Source organism: Erythrolamprus reginae, chromosome Z, assembly GCF_031021105.1.
Source record: "Erythrolamprus reginae isolate rEryReg1 chromosome Z, rEryReg1.hap1, whole genome shotgun sequence".
Taxonomy (NCBI): domain Eukaryota; kingdom Metazoa; phylum Chordata; class Lepidosauria; order Squamata; family Dipsadidae; genus Erythrolamprus; species Erythrolamprus reginae.
Window position 1 is genome coordinate 9492093 of NC_091963.1, and position 22473 is coordinate 9514565.

Consider the following 22473-nt stretch of genomic DNA (forward strand, 5'->3'; position numbering starts at 1 on the left):
TCCCAGCCCCTCCAGCTGGCGCAGAAGGATACCATGGTCGATGGTATTGAAAGCCACTGAGAGGTCAAGAAGCACCAGGACAGAGGATAAACCCCTGTCCCGGGCCCGCCAGAGATCATCCATCAGCGCGACCAAAGCAGTTTCCGTGCTGTAGCCGGGCCTGAATCCTGACTGTTGAGGGCCTAGATAATCAGCTTCTTCCAAGGACCGCTGGAGTTGGAGTGCCACCACCTTCTCAACAACCTTCCCCATAGAGGGAAGGTTGGAGACTGAACGGTAGTTATTAAGCACAGCTGGGTCCAGGGAAGGCTTCTTGAGGAGGGGGCGCACAAGTGCCTCCTTATAAGAAGCCGGGAAGGACCCCCTCCCAAAGGAAGTGTTGACAATCTCCTGGACCCAGCTCCGTGTCACTTCTCGGCTGTCCAAAACTAACCAAGAGGGACACGGATCCAGTAAACAGGTGGCGGAACTCGCAGCTCCAATGGCCTTGTCCACTTCATCCGGTGTCACCAAGTCAAACTCCTCCCAGACAGATGGACAAAGACTTGTTGCCAGCCGATACTGCTATGCAATTGGAGTCGAGGTCCACCCGGATCCGAGCGACTTTATCAGCGAAAAACGAGTTAAATTCCTCAGCACTGCCGCTGCAAGGGCTCCCCAACTCCCCCGATTCAGAAAGGAGAGGGTCACCCGAAACAGAGCAGCCAGGCGGAATTCCGCTGATGCAATCAAGGCGGCATGGTACTCGCATCTTGTTGCCTTGAGCGCCACTTAATAAAAGCTCCAAGTGTTCGATCGGATTCGGACTTACTCTTCCTCCATCGCTTCTCTAGACATCTCTTCTGGTGTTTCAACTCCCGGAGCTCCTCGTTGAACCATGGAGCTCTCCGGGGTCTAGTGCCACAGAGAGGTTGCAATGGCGCAATTCGGTCAAGAGCCTCTGCTGCAGCCCTATTCCAGGCCACAAAAGGGTGAGCTCCTCTACCTGTCCCAGCTCCTGCCCACCTAGCAATTTGAAGGCATGCAAATGTGAATAGATTAAACAGGCCGTACACCTTTGGCCTATAGGCCATGCTTGTTACATGAACTCTCTTTGGACAAGGCCAGTTCCCTCAGCCAAGAAATGGAGATTAGTACCACCTCCTAGAGATGTACATGATTGGACAGAGGAAACCTTTACCTTTAATTCAGCATTAGTTTCCTTCTAGAACTACTCACCTTGCAGGACCTCCAGTCAATGTGGCATCAATGACATGATCATTATCAATGCGGAACATGTATACTCCACGATTCTGTGGGGAGGAAATCAGAAAGGAGGGGGGAAAGGAATTAAGCCAGCATAACAAGTATCAATATTCAAAGACATATATAGCCATTAATGAATTGGAATTACAATCTAAAGGCTTATTAAAACATTGGAAACCATAATTTCTTTTTCCAAAACAGTAGCATTCTTGTTAGGATTTTGAGAATAGAAACACAAGGCTCAAACATAACTTAATCACAGTCAAATTTAGCCTCTATAAATAAAAGAATCAAATGTTGCTATGGCTGGTTCATAACAAACTTCCTTTATCTGAACACTTAAAAACATGCATGCACGCACACATACACCTGTTGTTTCAAGATAGATAAGATAGATAGTGAGATAGATAAATATATAGATGGTTGGATGGATGGATGGATGGATGGATGGATGGATGGAGAGAAAAAGAGATAGTCAGTCAGACAGACAGCTAGCCTTTCCCTGATTTAAAGCACTTAGGATGTTGTTATCAATGAAAATACAAATATTATTAAAATCTATGTGAAAACCTATATTTAAAAACTTCTAAAGTTGTAATTAGCACCAAAGGCCTTAGTGAAACCCATGGAACTCTTGTCCTCATTAGATCCTCCATGTCCCACAAAGCTTGAAACCCAAATGCTTCTTGTCTTAAGGAATACCTGAGATTCATAAAGCTTCTCCTTCCTGTTGGCTACTTCATTGCGAATGATGGTTCCAATATATTCAATGACCATAGTGTGCTTTTCAATGTCTCTAGCAGCATATAAACCCAGGCCCTGAAAAGGCAGGAATGATTTGGTAATAGAGCACATCACTGGCCTCTTCTGCTGATTGAAATAGATCTCAAAATCTCAGCATGTCCACTTACATTTTAACAATCGTACAACTGTTTTCAACTAATGCTACAATGATTACAGGTAGTCCTTGACTTATAACAGTAACTGAACCTGGAATTATGGGGATAGGTTGTGGTCACTAAACAGGTCACAACATGATTATGTCATAGTGAGTGCCAGGTAATTGTACCCAATGGAGGGTATTTTTGCCAAAAACAAGAGGTAAATGGTGGTTTTTTTGGAGGGCGGATTAAATTGTGGTCATTTGACCATGAAATGATTCAAATGGCAATAAATGCCAAGTATATGAAATATGATCATGTGATCATGGGGGAGGGCGAATACAGATTACCAGAACTTTGAAACAGGTCACAAATAGCTACGGGAAGATCCTTCATAACTTCAAATAGTAGCTAAGTGACCGGTCCTAAGTGGAGGACTACCTGTACTGAGAGAAAAGTCTCACTATGTTCAATGGAGATTAATCACTTGCAATTTAATGGAGCTGTTCAAGTGGGCAGTATACAGATGCTAGTAATAAACAAACAAATAGTGAGATTCAATGAAGGATAAATTAGCATGAATATGTAAATGAGACAAATAATAAATATAAAATATGCTTATTAAATAAATGTTATTTTAAAATACATCTGGCATTTTCAATACAAAAATATAGTTAATATTTTCCTGGTCCAAACTGACCTGAATACGCGACCGTGCCAAGTAGACATTGGACTTCCATTCCGTCTTCATTTTCCGATACTGAGAAGACTTTGAATGAACAAACTGTTTGCTGTAAGGTGCATTTAGTTCTCCTGTAACTGTGCTCTGAAATGACTTTGAAGTGCTGGTGCTATTCAAGGTATGAGGCCTGTACCGAAGGGTCACAGAATAGAAGAAACAGAGAAGGAAAACTGAAGATAACTCTGAATGTTGTAACGTTTTGAATAATAAAATAGCTAAAATGGGTAAACAGACATCCAAAGCCACCTAGCAGAGACATTAAAGCAGCTGCCCCAACTTGGACAGGCCACATACACAGCCAAAGACAGCAGGGTTTGTAAGCAGCACACAGAAGCACAGGTATCCTACGTAGCCTATAAACCCTGGGCTGTACTATGTGAATTTAAAAGAAAATACCTTAACACAAACCTCTTGACATGGCTGCTCATTTTGGGCTCAGAACGAGCGCAGCCAGTGGGGTTGATGGCGAGGGGCAGCTCCATGAGGGGGTTTCGGCCGTAACGGAAGGTGTAACGCTCACAGGCCTCAACCCCAGGAAGCTGTAACACGAAGAAATCCAGGTCAGTGAAATTGCAGAAGAGCCAAAAGAACAACACTTGATACTTGAAACAAAGCAATCTTCTTCACAGGAATGAAAGTAGTACAAAGAGTGCATTAAACGGTTTCCTTTTTTTCCTTCTATTTTCTTTGAGAACATAAGAGCCCCAAACAAAGAACAATTCTGATTTTTCTTCAGCAGTCTACAGGTTTTAACTATAATATAGAAGGAAGGAGTTGTATTTCAGCATAAATTCCTCCCAAAAAGAAAAATATTTTAGGGCCAGTACATTCTGTTGCTGAGATTGTGGGAAGTATTTATTTATGAAATGTATATACCATTAGTCTAGAGTAACTTTGCTTTGGAAACTACACACCAAGATTTATTTTCCTCCTTTACATTCCTACTATCACTATATCACCACCCAGGAAAGAGCTCTGATTTATTTTCACAGAACAGGGAAAAAAGAGTTTGTGTGTACAGTATATGCCTATGTATATCTGTCTATCTGTCTATCTTTATTTGTTTTAAAAACAAATTTAAGGTCTTGTTAAGTTCTGCTGTTCCAACTATAGCACTCTTCTCTAATGTATTCTATAAAGAACTGCCGCAAATGCCAAATTCTGATTATTACTAAGCAAGAATTCATGAAGATTCAGTTCGGCACCATTGTCCAAACACTCACTGATTCAGCTATTCTAGCCACTGCAGAGACAGTCAGGCCAAAAAGATCTTCGCCCTTGAGATATACAGGGAATAGCTGGAGCATTTCGGAGGTTTTCCGTATAGATGTAACAGGCTCAAGGATTTTATCCCAAACATCTGTACAGGGAAAAATACAACAGAAAAAGAACTGAATGCTTTGCTCTATTTATTATTATGATATTATTTATGATTAGGGTAGGAAATTTATTATAAGAATTAGAGGTCCACCAGACTAGATTTTATATCTGCTTTGGAAATAATGCTGGAACATAAAATACAGGGGACAAAGCTGAAGAGGTTGTGATTATATGCCTTTCTGAAAGAGTTTTTAAAAGTGGATATTTCAGCAAAGCAGGCTATATTCATTGTATTATTTATTTTGATAAATATTTTATTTATTTTGGTCAGATGTTGTACTTTGTAAAATAAGAGGTATTGAGGGTTTTTTTCACATGAAGTGAAAGTAAATAAATGCAGTGTTTAGAAAGTCTATCTCAGAAATAGACACGTTCTTTTCCTCTATTTTAGACATCAACGCCTATCAGTTCAATTAAATCTCCCTGGCCGAGCTCAACTAGGGCTCCCAGGTTTTCATTTACCTTCTGGAGTCAGGCCAGTCAGAATCAAATCTTCATGTCCTTGCTCAATCACCCTGATCACAAACAAGGGGAAGCCATCCTTCTCTTCAATGGAACACAGGTAGCGGGAACGGCGGTTAGTGTATCGTATGCTCCAATACAACCGGCTGGCCTCAAACCCCACCGGGTAGAGCACTCTTGAAGAGTGGAAGGCAACCATCTGGTGGGGCAGCAGCTGACCGATACTGTGGAAGATCAGGCTCCCCACCCGGAAGGTGTGCTCACGGTCCCCCCTCTGTACAATGCTAGCGATCTGTCGGACTTCGTCCCGTTGGACATAGACTCGTCTGAAGACCGCAAAATAACTGAGTTCTTGTTCATGAGTGCTCTTCGGCTTGTGCATTGGGCAAAGCATAGTTTTGTCTTTGAAAAACATGCATTGTGCTTTAATGGCACAGGTGAAGTGATAAACATTGGTGCACCTTAACCTATGGCAGCCGCTGGTAGCACCCATCTTGTGGCAGAACACGCATTTCATTTGCAAGCCCCTTCGCAGAGCTAGCTCAACATTGATTAAGGCACCAGCTTGTGTCTCATAGACCTCAGTAGACCAAAGAGCACAGTTCAAATGAACCCAGAGGTCTAAATCCAAATTCAGAAGCCTGGCCGGTCCATCAGTTAGCCCATCGCCCTCTTCATGACAGAAGCAGCATTTTCGGTAGTCTTTCAGGAGAGGATCAGGTTTAAGGGTTGTGCCCAGTTTCTTGAAAAGCTCATCTATCTCCTCTTCACAAGTAGGTTTGAAGGTTCCTTTAGGAATCACAATCTGTACATTCCATTTTTTCCATTTCATTCCCTTCCATTTTTTGTTCACTGGTCGACAGTCATCAAGGCCATTGGGAACAGTTCTTAAGCGGGGCTTCAATTTCACGGTTACCTTAAGTTCTTCTGGTTTGGGCTCCACTTTGGCTGCTTCAAAGGCAGGAGGAAAAATAATAGGAGGTGATGAGGGGGGAGAATTTTTTTCCTGCAGTTGAGGGAGGCAGTGAACGTCAAATGTGGAGATGTTTGTACTATATTGGTGGAAACTTTTTGGAGGTTCTTTCATTGGAAATTGGATTTCAGGAGGGACGGATTCCTGAGAAATAATCAGAACAGCAGTTGAAGAGAGATTCATAGCAGAAGTTATGTGCATGCGTTATTGTAACTAGATCACAGATTTGTATTAAGTAACAGAAGTTTGCATGGTTTAATAATCACTTTGTAAGACTGGGTGATTCCAAAATTCAGACCTGAGAATATTAAAATAATTTTTAAGGAAATAGAATTGCAAATAGCTTCTTAACCAAAGGATACCCGGTTTTGAAATGTACAAATAAAATCTTGATACAAAGCATAAGCTTGTACTATTATTTTATCAACGTAAACTGGGATTTCAACTTATCTTGGACCAGGTTCAGAAAATGCAAAAGATATCTGAATAGATGGTTATATACCCATATTATATTCTTTCAGTCCGATCTGCTGAAGATATCAGCTACTATTAAGGCCAGCTGCATCAATTTTATTGATAGAGGCAAATTTGACTGTTCTTATTAAATACTATGTGGGGGCGGAATGACAATCTGAAGTAATTTAATTTATTTATAACTTTTAACACATTTTTATTTAATAAACTTCTAGAGTAACAGCTATATTTTCCAATTAGTGTGATATATTCCAATATTAATTGCAAAAATTTGTAAGGTATGAGTGAAGCACTTTGAGATGTACAGTAAATGTTTGAAGAGATCCACTTTATATAAAATCTAGAATATAATTAAAATAATATCTCAAAAAGTCCAAATTTTTCCTTCAAAATAGATTCATATATAATTTGGTTTGCACATTTTGAAACATTTTAAAACATATATACAGGTCCAATGTGAAAAAAGATGAATTTTCACTGCAGGTTGATGCAAAAAAATGGGAAACAAATAAATGTATCTGATGGTAAGCAAGCTGCATTGCTCTTGATCATCTAATGAATTTTTTATTAAACTCTTATATTAAAGCAGTGTCATTACAAGTACGTGATAATTATTTACCTTGCTTTCTGAACTTTTTGCTTGCATGGAGGCTGAATAAAGAACTAAGCAATTATTACTACAAAAGACAATGTCTTTCTCTATTCTCTCAGACTTTTCCTTGGAGTCCTGAAAATAAAGAAAACCCAAATAATAAAATAACGACAGAAACTTCAAGCTCTTCCTTATCTATAGCTATCTCATATTAAAACATGATTTTGTTTGAGAAATTTATTTTATGTTGGACTGGAAAAACATTCAATATCATCATTCTTAAGGATTTCACCAATAACATACATTTATAACCAATAAAGGAAATCAAACGATAGAGATAGTCTAAAGTAGTTAAAAATTGAAGTAATCATATGTACAGCAGAAGAAATGTTAGTTATATATTATAAATATAGTATAAGAAATGTTAGTTATAAGTACAACAAAGAGATGTAAAAATGTATAAATTTCAGATAATAATTCCTCCAATAATGTCTTACAAAAATGGGTTGAAAATAACCCAATTGCTGTTGTATATCTGTCTCTGTTTTTCTGGGTTATAATCAATAATTTAAAAAAACACAAATAAAGTTTGCTCTCCAACATACAAAATAAAGGAAAAAAATTGCCTTATGAACTTGCTTAAATGGTTGTTAACTAGTAGTAAGCATAATCTCAGGCCAAATAAAAATTAATACATGGTAGGAAATTGAAGTCATATCAATTATCTGGGTATTTGGTATTTATACTGAGAATACATAAAAATATTTCTATTTTTATGCCACTTAAATGGAAGAAACATAGTCCAGATTAAAGGAAAATAAATAACTGTTATATAAATCATTCCTGTACTATTAGAGATTATTTACTGGTGAAAGAGCAAACTTTTATATTAAATAAAGCAAAACAAACAGCAATCGACACTTTTCCCAACCTTGGAATTTTAAGCTACTTGAACTTTCACTTCTCGATTTCTCCAGCCACCATGTTTGCACAAGAGTTCTAACATCTCAGGTGTGTAAAACTTTCTGAGCTCAAAATGGATATTCTCATCACTTGATCAAAAGGACAGCACTGCCTCGAACAGTCTGAAGTATTTTGAGCCCTGAGATGCACTTTTGTTTGGTGGATTATGACTGAACTGTTTTTTCCCCCTTCCCCTTCCAATATAAGTACTGTACTAATGTAGCTGGGCTTCATCATATTTTAACTGCTACTGCCTTTAACTGTTATCTGCCTAGACCAGATAACACTAGAATCCTGGGCATAGCAATATTTTTATTAAAATGCATAATTTCAGTTAGAGGCCATGTGAATGGACTACTTCTGTTGCAGATGTATAGCTTGCAATGCAGCTAAAAGAAGGTAGGACACAAAAAACAAGACGTCTTTCCTACAAGTTCCTGAAAAACATTTTGAAAATAATGCTCTTAGTCAATATCAGTGCAAGTGGGCCACTGGGCAGTAGTTAGCATGGCCTCCCCCTCTGCACCTGGTTTGATGGTCTTGGATTAAGAAACAAAGATGTTACTTTGATTCTTTGTTTTGCTTTATCTCTGAAATATCTGACGCGTTTCAAGTTTTATTCAGGTAAAACAGACAGCATTCAATTGATTTCAAATTTTATCTGCTGGAACATAGTCAAAAAGAACCCTCTTGTACTCTTAACATAATGAGGCAGGGCTGTCAAATGTGCATCCGCAGGGTGGACGCGTCATGTGCTGGCCATGCCCATTCCCAGTTTAGTGAATGTGGAAAAAATTGTGATACATCATGTGATGACACCATGATGGCCTGAGTTTGACACCCCTGATATAAGGGAAAACACAATTAAAAATGGCGCTCATTACAGATTATACCTGTTTCAGGAAACGCAGTTCTTTGAAAGATTTTCGTACTCCACCGCCCAGTACTACCACTTTACAATGAGAACACCACTGTGACCTTAATGGCAAACCATCGGCAACATTTTGACTTTGTGCTTTATATCCTGACAAAACTGAAGATGAGAAGAATACAATTTTAAAAAAATGTATGTATGATTCTACCGTAAACATTCTTATCCCTACAAATACCTTCTCCATTGTCATTAAAATAATTAAATTTATATGCCATCCATCTCACTTTTAAGATACAACAGGCAGCGCACAATGTTATAAATCATGATATATACAGTTAAAACATCGAAATATTAAAACACTAAACACTAAATAAACGACAAAGTGAATAAAACAACCAATGAACATATGGGATGGATCTTCGATTGGTCTACCTGCCACGCCTTAAACGAGATACCCTGCCAGGGTCCAAGCTAGTTGATAGAACTAGGTCTTTAGACCCTTTCAGAAGGCCAAGGGAGATGCGGGGTAAGCAGATTTCACTTCAAGGGAATAATGTTTCAAAGGTTAGGTGCCGTCACAGAAAAGGCTCTTCTCCTATATTCCACCAGCCACAGTTCCTTAGCTGAAGGATTTGGAGTATGGCTCCTCAATCAGACTGGGAGGGGGACTAAGATGGTTCCTCAGAAATTAGAATAACAGAGTTTGAAGGTAACTTGGAAGTCTTCTAGTCCAACTCCTTGCTTAGCCAGGGAACCTTACACCACTTGAAACAAATGGTTACCCAATCTCTTCTTGAAAACTTCTATTGTTGGAGCATTTACAACTTCTTGGAGGCAAGTTCTTCCATTGATTATTTTATTTATTTAGAAACATAGAAGACTGACAGCAGAAAAAGACCCCATGGTCCATCTAGTCTGCCCTTTTACTATTTCCTGTATTTTATCTTACAATGGATATATGTTTATCCCAGGCATGTTTAAATTCGGTTACTGTGGATTTACCAACCACGTCTGCTGGAAGTTTGTTCCAAGGATCTACTACTCTTTCAGTAAAATAATACTTTCTCATGTTGCCTTTGATCTTTCCCCCAACTAACTTCAGATTGTGTCCCCTTGTTCTTGTGTTCACTTTCCTGTTAAAAAACACTTCCCTCCTGAACCCTATTTAACCCTTTAACATATTTAAATGTTTCGATCATGTCCCCCCTTTTCCTTCTGTCTTCCAGACTATACAGATTGAGTTCATTCAGTCTTGCCTGATACGTTAGACCTTCCACCATTCTTGTAGCCCGTCTTTGGACCCGTTCAATTTTGTCAATATCGTTTTGTAGGTGAGGTCTCCAGAACTGAACACAGTACTCCAAATGTGGTCTCACCAGCGCTCTATATAAGGGGATCACAATCTCCCTCTTCCTGCTTGTTATACCTCTAGCTATGCAGCCAAGCATCCTACTTGCCTTTCCTACCGCCCGACCACACTGCTCGCCCATTTTGAGACTGTCAGAAATCACTACCCCTAAATCCTTCTCTTCTGAAGTTTTTGCTAACACAGAACTGCCAATGCAATACTCAGATTTAGGATTCCTTTTCCCCAAGTGCATTATTTTACATTTGGAAACATTAAACTGCAGTTTCCATTGCTTTGACCATTTATCTAGTAACGCTAAATCATTTACCATATTACAGACCCCTCCAGGCATATCAACCCTATTGCACACTTTAGAGTCATCGGCAAATAGGCAAACCTTCCCTACCAAACCTTCCCCTATGTCACTCACAAACATATTAAAAAGAATAGGACCCAGAACAGACCCTTGTGGCACACCGCTTGTAACCTGTCTCTGCTCAGAATACTCGCCATTAACAATAACTCTCTGATGTCTATGCTTCAGCCAGCTTGAAATCCACTGAACTATCCAGGGATTAAGTCCAATCTTCACTAATTTATCTATCAGCTCTTTATGTGGAACCGTATCAAAGGCTTTGCTGAAGTCCAGATAGGCAATATCCACGGCACCACCTTGATCCAACACCTTTGTGACATAGTCAAAGAACTCAATGAGATTAGTCTGACACGATTTGCCTTCAGTAAAGCCATGCTGATTTGGGTCCAATAAGTTATTGTTTTTTAGATGCTGATTTATCCTCTTTTTGAGTAGAGTCTCCATCATTTTAACTACAACTGATGTCAAGCTAACTGGCCTGTAGTTTCCAGCTTCTTCTCTACTGCCCTTCTTGTGGATAGGCACAACACTGGCCATTCTCCAATTCTCAGGAACATCTCCTGTTAACAGGGATTGGTTAAACAAATCAGTCAGGGGGGTAGCAATGACAGATCTGAGTTCTTTAAGAACTCTGGGATGGATGCCATCTGGACCCATTGCCTTATTTATCTTTAATCTTTCAAGTTCTTCTAAGACATCGGCTTCTAAGATCACTGGAGCTGAATCCGTACAGCTGGAAGCAATGCTATATCCCTCTATAGTATTATTTTGTAAGGTGTCTTTTGAGAAAACTGAACAGAAGTAGCTATTGAAATGGTCAGCGATCTCCTTATTCCCATCAATGCATGTATTATTCCCGGTACTAAACTTTGTGATGCTGCAGTTTTTCTTCTTCCTATCACTAATATATCTGAAGAAGGTTTTATCCCCCTTCTTTACAGATTTTGCTATTTCTTCCTCTTTTGAGGCTTTAGCAGCATATATTATCTGTTTCGCCTCCTTCTGTCTCATTTTATACACCTCTCTATCAGCTATACTTCCAGACTCTTTATACCTCCTATAGGCAGCCTTTTTTTCATTGACTATAGCCCTTACATCATTGCTAAACCATAGCGGTTTCTTCTTCCTTTTACCTTTAGTTACTTGCTTTACATAAAGTCTTGTGGCCTTTAAGATGGCCTTTTTTAATACAGTCCACTGGGTGCTCGCTCCTGCCATTTTATCCCTCCCCTTTAATTCATTATTTAAATATTCCCCCATTGCATTAAAATTTGTTTTTCTGAAATCCAATACTTTGGTTGCAGTATAGGATTGCTCACAATCAGTTTTTACATCAAACCACAAACATAGATGGTCGCTGCAACCTAAATTTTCTCCCACCTTGACCTCTGAAACCCGATTCCCATTTGTAAAAACTAAATCTAGAATATTCTCCCCTCTAGTTGGTGTCTTAACTAGCTGTGCCATAGCTGCTCCTGTAAAGGCCTCTACTATATTCTTACTTTTGCATGTAAGGGCACTGGGGATATTCCAGTCAACATCAGGCATGTTGAAATCACCCATAACCACAATATCTCCCTTTACTGCCATTAGGGTAATCTCATCCACCATCTTGTTGTCATGTTCCTCAGATTGCCCTGGAGGCCTATAGATCACCCCAATTCTAATGACAGAACCGTCTTTATTTTGCATGCAAATCCAGAGGGTCTCCAGATCTTTACATGTATTTTGAATTAGTATTGTTTTTAGACTTTCTTTAACATAAATGGCTACTCCACCTCCCCTTCTCTCTATTCTATCCTTCCTATACAGTGTATATCCTGGTATGGATATTTCCCATTCATTGGAATCCTTAAACCATGTCTCAGTTATGGCAACCAGATCCAAATTATCTCTAGATATTATGGCCATTAACTCACAGAGCTTGTTGCTCAAGCTTCGATTTATTTTTATTTTATTAATAGAGTTGAAAGGGACCGTTAGGTCATCGAGTCCAACCCCCTGCCTGAGCAGGAAACCCTACAGCACCCCAGCCAAATGGAAGTCCAATCTCCTCTTGAAGGTGTCCAGAGTTGGGGAGTTCACCACCTCCCCTGGTAGGCAGTTCCATTGGTTGATCGCTCTGACCGTCAGGAAGTTCTTCCTTATTTCCAGGTTGAATCTCTCCTTGGTCAGCTTCCAACCATTGTTCCTCATCCGGCCCTCTGGTGCCCTGGGGAATAAAGAGACCCCCTCCTCACCGTGGCAACCCCTCAAGTATCTGTAAACTGCTATCATGTCCCCTCTAGACCTTCTTTTTTCTAGGCTGTCCATGCCCAGTTCTCTCAATCTCTCTTCGTAAGTCTTGGTTTCGAGTCCCCTAATCATTTTGGTTGCTCTTTTTTGCACCTTCTCCAGTGTTTCGATGTCTTTTTTGTAGTGAGGTGACCAAAATTGGATGCAGTACTCCAGGTGGGGTCTGACCAGGGCATAGTAGAGTGGTATTAGTACTTCCCTGGTCTTGAAGCGTATTCCTCTGTTGATGCAGCTTAGGATTGAGTTGGCTTTTTTGGCTGCTGCTGCACATTGCTGACTCATGTTTAGTTGATTGTCCACCAAGACTCCAAGATCTCTTTCGCAGTCACTACTGCTGAGTGGGGTATCTCCCAGGCTGTATGTATGTCTAGGGTTCTTTTTGCCGAGGTGGAGGACTCTGCATTTGTCGGTGTTGAACCTCATTTTGTTGGTATGGGCCCACTGTGATAGTCTGTCTAGGTCTTTTTGTACTCTGAGCCTGTCCTCAAGGGTGTTGGCTAGTTCTATCAACTAGCTTGGACCCTGGCAGGGTATCTCGTTTAAGGCGTGGCAGGTAGACCAATCGATTAATTGTTCTCACTATTAGGAAAACTTCTAAGTTACTTCTCTACTTGATTAGTTGCCACCCATTGCTTCTTGTCCAATCCCTTTGATCAGAATACTCTAATAAATTTTATTTAAAATAGTCTTCCAGGCTCGGTCTGCTTCATTGGAAAATATATATGCTGAGGCTCCAGCCTAAAAAACCAAATTTGCCCTTCAACTTTATTCATAGGCATTAATGACCTCTTATCATTACTAAGTGCCCTGGTGGCCCAATGGTTAGCATGCAGAATTCCAAGCTAACTCTGCCCAATATCAGCAATTCGATTCTCATCAGTCTCAAGATTGACTCATCCTTCCGTCCTTCTGAGGTCAGCAAAATGAGGAGCCAGATTATTGGGGGCAAGAGGCTGACTCCGTAAACTGTTTAGTGAAACACTGTGGAGCGGTATGTAAGTCTTAAGTGCTATTGCTACTGGGAAACAGTTTTCACGCATGCACATGTCTCCTCGCAAGAATTTGCTTCCTCCGTATGAGCAGAAGCAAAATCTCACTGGGACGCACACATGCACGCATACCGAAGACACGGAGCTGCACATGCAACTCCATTTTTGCTATCGGTGCACAGTGTGGCCCATACTGGGTAGCAACCCAATACTGATAACAATGTTTTGCGTGTGTGTGCATGCTCTCTTCCGCGCACACCTGTTCCCTTGCGCAATTTAGCTTTCATGCATGCTCGGGAACTGGAATCAGCCGGAAATATAGCTGAGTAGCTGATCAGCTGTGCTTCAGCGAAGGAATAAAGGTCAATTTAAACCTGGGGAAAGGTGAGAGGGCCCTTTTACAAGCAGCAGAACAGGAAAAACCTTCAAAAAAACCCATCAAAAAATTCAAAAACAAGATGGCAGTGCCCATGGATCGGCACCCACCAAACCGGATCAATGATGCCATTGTCATGTCACCAGCAGATCACTAATGGTTTGGGTGATCTGGTCCGAACTAGGAGGCACCCACCCCTGGAATTACTTATCTATGCACTGTCTCCTTGATGTTTATTTTTTTCAGTACTGCCTGTAGCAGTTTAGAGCTAATCATGATTAATGACTGATATCAGGTTAGTTCCCTTGGAAACGGAACAACACCCAGCCTTACAAATCTTTTATCAGAATTCAATTGATATTACTGACAAAAATAAAAATGTAATAAATAAATATTTACTTTTAATTTTGAAATCTCTTTTTTAAACCTTCAGTGCTGAGTTTAACTTCTTATTTATTAGCAGGCTACACACTGACTTACCATTTCCACTCGATAAAAATGGGGCATTGTGTGGCTTGAGTCCGTAAGGCCCTGTCAGTCCAGGAGGGCCAAAGGTTCCTGACTGAGGACCATGCAGTAGTACATGTTGCCTGTATTCAAATGCTGGATTTGTTCTGTGTGGATTCATCATTCCGATGGATGGTGGAGCATCAGATGCTGTGCTAATTTCATAACTGTTTGGAATTCTGACATGCAGAAGATTGGAGAACGCAGCTACCACACTACCAATATTCTAGAGTGAGAAAAATAAGTGTATAGTTTTTTGTTGTTAATAATAATGTGTTAATTAACACATAGTCCTCATTTATCAATTGTAATTAGGACTAGGAACTCCCATCACTTTGCAAGGTGGTCATAAGGGGCAATGTCACATAACAATGGACATTCCAGCAGTCCTAATTATTCCTGTTGTGTCGCAGAATCCCACAACCACATGATTACTATTTGCAACTTCCGGCTGGCTTCCCTCTTGCCTTTATCAGAAGGTGTCAGTGAAGGTTATAAATAATTATGTGACTATGAAAACTCAGATAGATACTATATACTTGGAATTTAAAAAAAAATCCTCCCATAAATAAAAATAAAGGATTTTGAGAAAACTCAGCATTCCATATACTGACAAGTGATTAATGATCAGAAAAGATTTTAGGAGTATATGGGAAGTTTTAACATAAAATACATACATAAAGTTTTCTAAGACATCTGTGTAAAGGCTGGGGCTCTTCAGTTTGATATATATGATCCAGGGTTAGGGTAAGCAGCCATCTTTGCTGATTATACCAAATTGTTTAGAGTGGTAAAATCAAAAGGGTCACACAGTTAACAGATTGGCAAATGCAATTTAGGATAAGAATGTATAAAATAATGCATTTTAGTCCACAAAATCCGACCTTTAAATAAATGGGATCTGGAATGATCAGGCAATTAATGAAGGGATTTGGGGGTGTTAATGGATGGCTTGAATTAAAACCCAGTAAAATAAATTAATTACAAAATTGGAATGATTAGGAAAAGAACTGGAAATCGAATGGCCAATAGGATAATATTCTTATCCAGCATATAGCAAAGCTATTGAGCTTAGCTTTTATGACCCTATTATACCCAATTCAATGAAACGATACTGAAATTGCATAGCAGTATTTTTAGTACATCAATTGATGGCAGTAGAAATAAAATTAGCAACCAAGACAGCAATAGCACACTGAGAAAGGCACCCAGCCCTGTCCATCTAGAGGTGTGGCACCTTTACCTCTGCAGCTGTAGGATGCAAAGTAATGGCAATGGGCACAAACCCAGATTCTGTGTTATTTGGGGCAAGTCCAAGCTGAGAACTGAAGAAAGTTGAACAAGGCTCCATCTTGATGAAATTTTGCTTTGCTTCTGAACCTTAAAGAGAAGAAATTGAACTTTAAGTCACGTTGGAATGTGGTTAGATTGCAGAGTTCCCCAGCCTCAGCAACTTTTAAGATGTGTGGGCTTCAACTTCCAGAATTCTTCAGACAGCCATGCTAGCTAGGGAATTCTGAAAATTGAAGTTTACTCATCTCACCACTGGGTTAGAGAAATCAATATATATTTATTCAGAATAAATGTTGGCTTTACCCTTTCCAGTACTGGCTGGCAGAATTGGAATGACAGGAGATGGAACGGACTGTGGCATTTCTTCTTTTACTGATGACAGATCTGGGTACCTACTTATTTCCACGCCCATGATGCTCTCAGGAGAAGATGAAGGAACAAAGCTATCGGGACTTTCTCTATCATCACAAGGATCCTGAATCCTAAGACACACAGCAAAACCAAGACATTTGTAAGTATGGTTCACATATGCAAAGAGCAAACATGTGATTCAGGAAATTGACAGTAAAGTGGAGAGACTTTCATTATTTTTCAAAATCAAACTTGTTTTTTTTTACAGCCAAAATATGCTAACAGTGCAAAAAAATGTGATGTAAAAAACAAACTATAGTACATGTAATCTATTGATAAGCACACTCACTTACTTTAGCTGTTAATTCCTCCAATGATTGTACAATCCTGTGCTTACAAGTAATTTATGTGGAAAACAAAATAAAGAGCATTCAAGAATAAGATCTTAATCTCTTCCCACATAAGCTATTATCTCCCCGATATTTATTATTTTTAACTCTCAGACTCTGGTACTTGACTAGACCAAGGGCTCATAACTGTCGGGCCAAAGACCACTACTGGGCCATGGGCATGTTCAAAACCGGGCCACAAGAGACATGGGCAAGTGAGTGTGCGCGAAGCTCCACTATGCACGCAAGAGGAGGAAACTCACGCTTGCGTGCAAAGCTCCACTTGCGTGAATGGATGGCTCTTCTGCAAAGTGCCCTCATGAGTGGAGGTTCACACATGAGCACAAGTGCTCTCCACTCAAGCATCCTCCACTTGAACTTTGCATGCAAGCAGAAGCACCCTCTGCTCAAGTGCCTTCTGCTCATGCGAATGAAGCTTTGCGCCTGAGTGCCATTGCCTGCCATTTGCGCATGAAGCTGCATTTGCATGAGTGGAGGATGTATGTACCTGCCACTCACATACCCCTTCGCCCTCCCCTGGACCGGGTTGCCAAGCTAGATAGATTGGACTAGACAACACTAACTTTGTAGTCTGGTCCCAGAAATTTCCTTTTTCGGCAGGTAAAGGTCATTCATGACAGAACATAAGTCTGACTTTTAAAAATGGAAGAAACATAGCACTGAAAACTATTCTGAATGCTTAATACTACATTACATGGATGAACTATAAAAAAATAATGGACTGAACTAGCCTTAAGCTCTTGAAAGTTCACAAATTGTGCTGTCTTTGGGGTGGCTTGTTGAGACACAAATTACAGATATTCCTTTAATTTATTGATCAAATAACTTAATAGCAAAAATATCATTATGGGACTGCAGATTCTGCTCAGTATCAAAACACATGAGCAATATTAAGCACAATACAATATTAATGCCTTTAAAAAAAGACACCTACCTGAGCTCTTCATGATTGTTATGAGGCGGGGTTGGAAGAGAAGCAGGGACATCCACACTCTTAGGACCCTGAATTATGGCCCTGGCTAACAAATCATCCTGTGGCCTGAAAGGCAGCTGAAACTGCTTTGAACCTAAAGCTTTGGCAACAGATAGGATGCACAGATTAAACAAATGATTTTAAACAGCTCCCTGACTGGACTGGATTAACTAAAGTTTACATGCATCTCTGAGGAGCCAGAGAATGTTTTGCTAACATTTAGTAAAATCCAACATATTCTATGTGTAGGTTATTTCAGATTCAATTTGAAGTAGGTCATACTTGGATCAAAATATGTTTCTTTTGTCTGAATTTGATCATGGTTTGGAAGAAGCATAGAAGTTCCAAGTTAGGTTTACGGGAAAGAAAAGATAAAGATAGTAAAGATGGGAGAAAGTGAAGCAAGGAAGATGCTTGAGGCAATTAAGACAAAGGGCAAGTAAATCTGGACCAGTTGGATTATTTGTTTATAACCTATCTTTATAGGTTATAATAACCTATCTTTATTGTTTTTATAAACAATACAAAGCAGTGCACATACCTAATACTCCTTCCTCCTTCTATTTTCCCCACAACAATCACCTTGTGAGGTGAATTGGGCTAAAAGTGAGTGATTAGCTCAAAGTCATCCAGTTGGCTTTCATGCCTAAATTGGGACTAGAACTTACAGTCTTCTGATTTCTAACCTGGACTGTGCTTGTATCCGGATTTAATTATGGATGTTGCACTGAAGGGAAGGGAAGTGAGTGGGATGGGTTGATCGATGGGTGGCTGAAGCAGAGGAAAAGGGCAGAGAAGAATGAGATACATTAACCTTGTCCTATTTGTCTTGCAAGACACATTAAGAATCTTGCTTGGTTGAAACCTAAAAAAATCAAATAAGAACATCCTGGGGAAAAAATTGCATATTGTTCCTCATTTTCTCTTAATTATAGTTTCCCAGAAAATCAGGAATCTAAAGCTGGGAGATATCCATGATGGAGTCCATATTTATGAAACAGTTTTCTCCCGGTAGACAGTTTAGTCCTGATTTTTGTGGCTTCAAAAGTGGAAGACTTCCTTTGTAAAAAAATTATTTGAGTGAATATAACGGGTATATTTTATAAATGTGGCTTTATCGATTATTGCCATCAAGTCATTGTTGACATTTAGCAACCACATGGACAGACTTTCTACAAAGTGATGTGGATAGGAAACCTCTTACCGTCTGGTCTTCCCAACATTCCAGCTTTGGTAGCAAGTTCTTCAGTCGTTGCAAATCCATTCACAATTTTTTGGCAAGTCACAGGTGGAGGTGTAGGAGGAAGGGAGGCTGGAGGTGTGGGTGGGTTACTGAGATTATTTTGCTGCACAAAAGAAGATATTTTCAATTAGTTTTCAAAATGATTGTTGGGTAAACCTGCATATTTAATAGTAAAACTACCATAACTAATAGCAACCCAACTGCATAAATATTAACTAAGTTCAGACCAAGCACCAAGCCATGGTTTCAGTGCTATGCAAAGATGGTAACAGAGCTTTCATTTTCATAATTCCACTCTGTAATTAGTAACTATTAATAGTTACTAGCATAGTAAACTAACTATACTTTTAAAAAAAATCTTACATTTACTCACCAATCTCACAAATTATGACTGGTACTACTTGAAGGAGAAATACAAATCATAATTTCCATGTTCTATTTGCCACTCTGCATTAGATAATCAATAGCACATATCAAGTAAGGAAAGAAATCAATCATACTGTTTTTGTTTGAGAACTGGCTCTCCAGGCCTTACTGAGAATGAGGGAAGAAAGCACCTTGTTCAAGAGCAGATTTTAAAGTAATCTGCTAACAATAGGGCACTGATGAAAGTGAAGTTTTGCCAGTGAGTTAATGGGCGTACATCAAAAACCACTCTCTTAAAAAGTAACCTAGAACTAGAATGGGAGATATTTTTTTAACGTTTTCTTAACTGCCTTTTGGGACAATTGTTGGTTTCACCCTTTTTTTGATGTAGCTTCTCCAGACTGTAGGATTAAATAACATTCTCTCACATTGGTTGATTCTTTTATCAATGATTCAAACACCTCAGAAAAGCATGCAAGAGCAAAGAAAAAGCTTCCTTAGCTAGTGGAAGAATACATGGAAGACAATGATTTAACAAGGGATTTCATCCACACAGTTGTGACAGAGGACAGAAAACACAATGTGAAATGAATGCAATTCACAGTTGGGAAAGAACTATTATTTTCATCTTATTTCTTACAGTCTTTATAGCACATTCCACATATTGAGGTTTATTTCATCTGCCATAGTAAATTCTATTCTCAGCGGGAGACATTCAAACAATGCTGCCATCTTTATTTATCTTTATTTTTTTAGTTAGGGATTTCATATCCTATCATTGAGTTAACCGGCTTTGACATCTCTAAAAGCACTGTGTAAATTAAACAGTAACAAATAGAAGAATAAAAACAACAGCTGTCATGGGCACAAGAGCAACAGCAACTTCAGATATTTCAAAAAATCCTTGAAGACTAGAATAGCTTTGCTGCTTTCTGGAAGGGGCATAACAATAGATTCTGGGAAAATTTCCAGGCCACCTATTATAACTTGCTGACCTCCAAAAGGAGAAACAATTATAGAAGGGTCTTGTGATAGTCTCTTAAATGGACCTAAATCTTTTATTTAATAATATTTTGCTTTTGAAATAGTAATCCAGGGTGGATTTGTTAATAAATGGAGATTAGGAGTATAACTTTTTAATTTTTAATATTAGATTTCTATACATGTGTATTATACTGTATTTATTATGTTGTACACTGCCCTGAGTTGTTTGAGAAGGGCGGCATAGAAGTCAAACAAACAAACAAACAAACAAACAAACAAACAAACAAACAAACAAACAAATAGTCCCACTTTTTTTGGATCAATCAAATATTGATCCCAAATTGACCAAATGGCTAGTCAGAGCTCTTAATATTGTAGGCAGGGAGAAAATGAATGGCTCAAAGACATAAATGGCTTTTTTGTCTAAAGATGAGACTAGAAATTAATGTCTTCTGGCCACTAGACCAAAGTCATCCAGCCACCTTTCATGCCTAAAGTGGGGCTAGCATTCATAATCCCCTGATTTCTAGCCTGGTGCTTTAACTACTAGAACAAATTGGCTCTCTAACTACAGTATAGCCTTTAGCATGCCACAATTTTTCAATGAATTGGCAGATTGAAAAAAAGAAATCCTGAGGTATGTAAAATAATGAATCCCAGATTTCTTATAAAATTTTGAGAGAATTACATAGAAAAATAATACACCTTGTAGATTAGTTGAGAATAGTAATCAGATACCCCATCAAGCGTAGCACTACCGAAAGCTCCCACAAGTCGACCTCCATTACTCTGATGGCTGCTACCATAAGGGAGAAAGTGGGCGAAGCTCATTCCAATCATAGGCTCCATTAAAGGCAGCAAGGAGATTTGCTGGGGAAAGATGCATAATTGATCACAATCTATACATTACAATAAGAAGATTGCTACTTTTATAAGCTTAAACAATCCAGATATAAGCATTTCAAAGTTTCCTTATACTAAGCAATATCCTAACTTTTATATTCTTTTCTTTATATAACTTATTTTTAAGAACTTTTATGTGCTTAAAAAATAAATAATTTTGCAAGAAATAACGACTCCCAAATGCAAGTATTGTGGAAGCCTTGGTCTTAGTACAGTGGTACCTCTACTTAAGAACTTAATTCATTCCGTGACCAGGTTCCTAAGTAGAAAAGTTTGTAAGCAGAAGCAATTTTTCCCATAAGAATCAATGTAAAAGCAAATAATGTGTGTAAACCCATTAAGAAAGAAAGAAAAGCTTGGAATTTGTGTGGGAGGAGGAGGAGGAAGAAGAAGAAGAGGAGGACAATCTCTGCCCAGGGCGAAGGGAGCATTTCTTTTCTCTGGGCGCTGGCAGAGGTTTATTCACTCTCCAAGCACCCAGAGAAAGGAAAATGCTTCATTCAGCCTCCTTAGGCGCCACCAAAAGACTGCTCTGACAGCCCAGAGAAGCCCAAGATGGCCAGGATTAAAGGGGGAATGGCAGGAAACTGGCCGAGCCTTCGTGCCACTCTCAAATTTCCTGGGAAATTTTTCCAGGCTCGGGTTCTTAAGTAGAAAATGTTTTTAAGAAGAGGCAAAAAAATATTGAACACCCGGTTCTTATATAGAAAAGTTCTTAAGTAGAGATACTACTGTACCATATTTCCAGGATATCATCCAAGACATAATTGTTCCAGAATTAAAGACATTTTTGAATGAGAAGTGAAATGTCTTCAAGGAAAAACAAAGTCCAGTTGCCTCTTGAAAAAAGCAACTTTGGACTTCCATTTCGGTGGTTATTAAGAGTCAATTAACATACAATCAATCAATCTAATAAAAAGTGGTTTATTAGAAGGCTCACAAAGGAGAAAACTATCTTCTGGAATATGTTATAATAAATGCAAGAAGTGGGTAGGTATCAAATAACAACAACAACAACAACAACTCGGGGCAGCTCACAATAACAACAAACAATATGGTACAAATCCAATATGTAATTAAAAACTAAATTTAAGAAATCCACTATCATTAAACACAATCAACGCTACCCAATCATAACCACACATAAATCTTACTAGCCAAAGGGAATATATCAATTTCCCCGTGTCTGGTGACATAGATAGGTCTTCAGAGTCTTGTGGAAGGCGTGGAGGGTGGGGGCAGTTCGAATCTCTGTAGGGAATTGATTCGAAGGCTGGGGCTGCCACAGAGAAGGCTCTTCCCCTGGTCCTGCCAAACGACATTATTTAGTCGATGGGACCCGGAAAAGGTCAACTCTGTGGGACCTGATCGGCCGCTGGGATTCATGCGGCAGAAGGCGGTCCTGTAGGTATTCTGTTCTGATGCCATGTAGGGCTTTATAAGTCATTACCACATTGAATTGTGTTCGGAAAC

At 39.2% G+C, this 22473-nt stretch overlaps 1 protein-coding gene across 18 annotated transcripts in view; it reads right to left on the minus strand.

The window, feature by feature from the left end:
• Window positions 1–22473, minus strand: part of KMT2C (lysine methyltransferase 2C) — a 197775-nt gene that overhangs the window by 4421 nt on the left and 170881 nt on the right. For 13 of the 18 annotated variants that reach the window (XM_070767432.1, XM_070767443.1, XM_070767433.1 and 10 more), the window contains 14 exons: window positions 20803–20967; window positions 18709–18850; window positions 17466–17604; window positions 16074–16252; window positions 15721–15857; window positions 14451–14703; window positions 8606–8745; window positions 6777–6884; window positions 4711–5827; window positions 4092–4228; window positions 3265–3407; window positions 2827–2995; window positions 1948–2064; window positions 1219–1292 (listed from right to left, as the gene is read on the minus strand). In XM_070767432.1, coding sequence (XP_070623533.1) covers window positions 1219–1292; window positions 1948–2064; window positions 2827–2995; window positions 3265–3407; window positions 4092–4228; window positions 4711–5827; window positions 6777–6884; window positions 8606–8745; window positions 14451–14703; window positions 15721–15857; window positions 16074–16252; window positions 17466–17604; window positions 18709–18850; window positions 20803–20967 — 3020 coding nt within the window. Of the gene's footprint in view, window positions 1–1218; window positions 1293–1947; window positions 2065–2826; window positions 2996–3264; window positions 3408–4091; window positions 4229–4710; window positions 5828–6776; window positions 6885–8605; window positions 8746–14450; window positions 14704–15720; window positions 15858–16073; window positions 16253–17465; window positions 17605–18708; window positions 18851–20802; window positions 20968–22473 lie in introns of those variants that run through there. The other 5 variants (XM_070767446.1, XM_070767435.1, XM_070767448.1 and 2 more) reach the window with 3 other exon arrangements.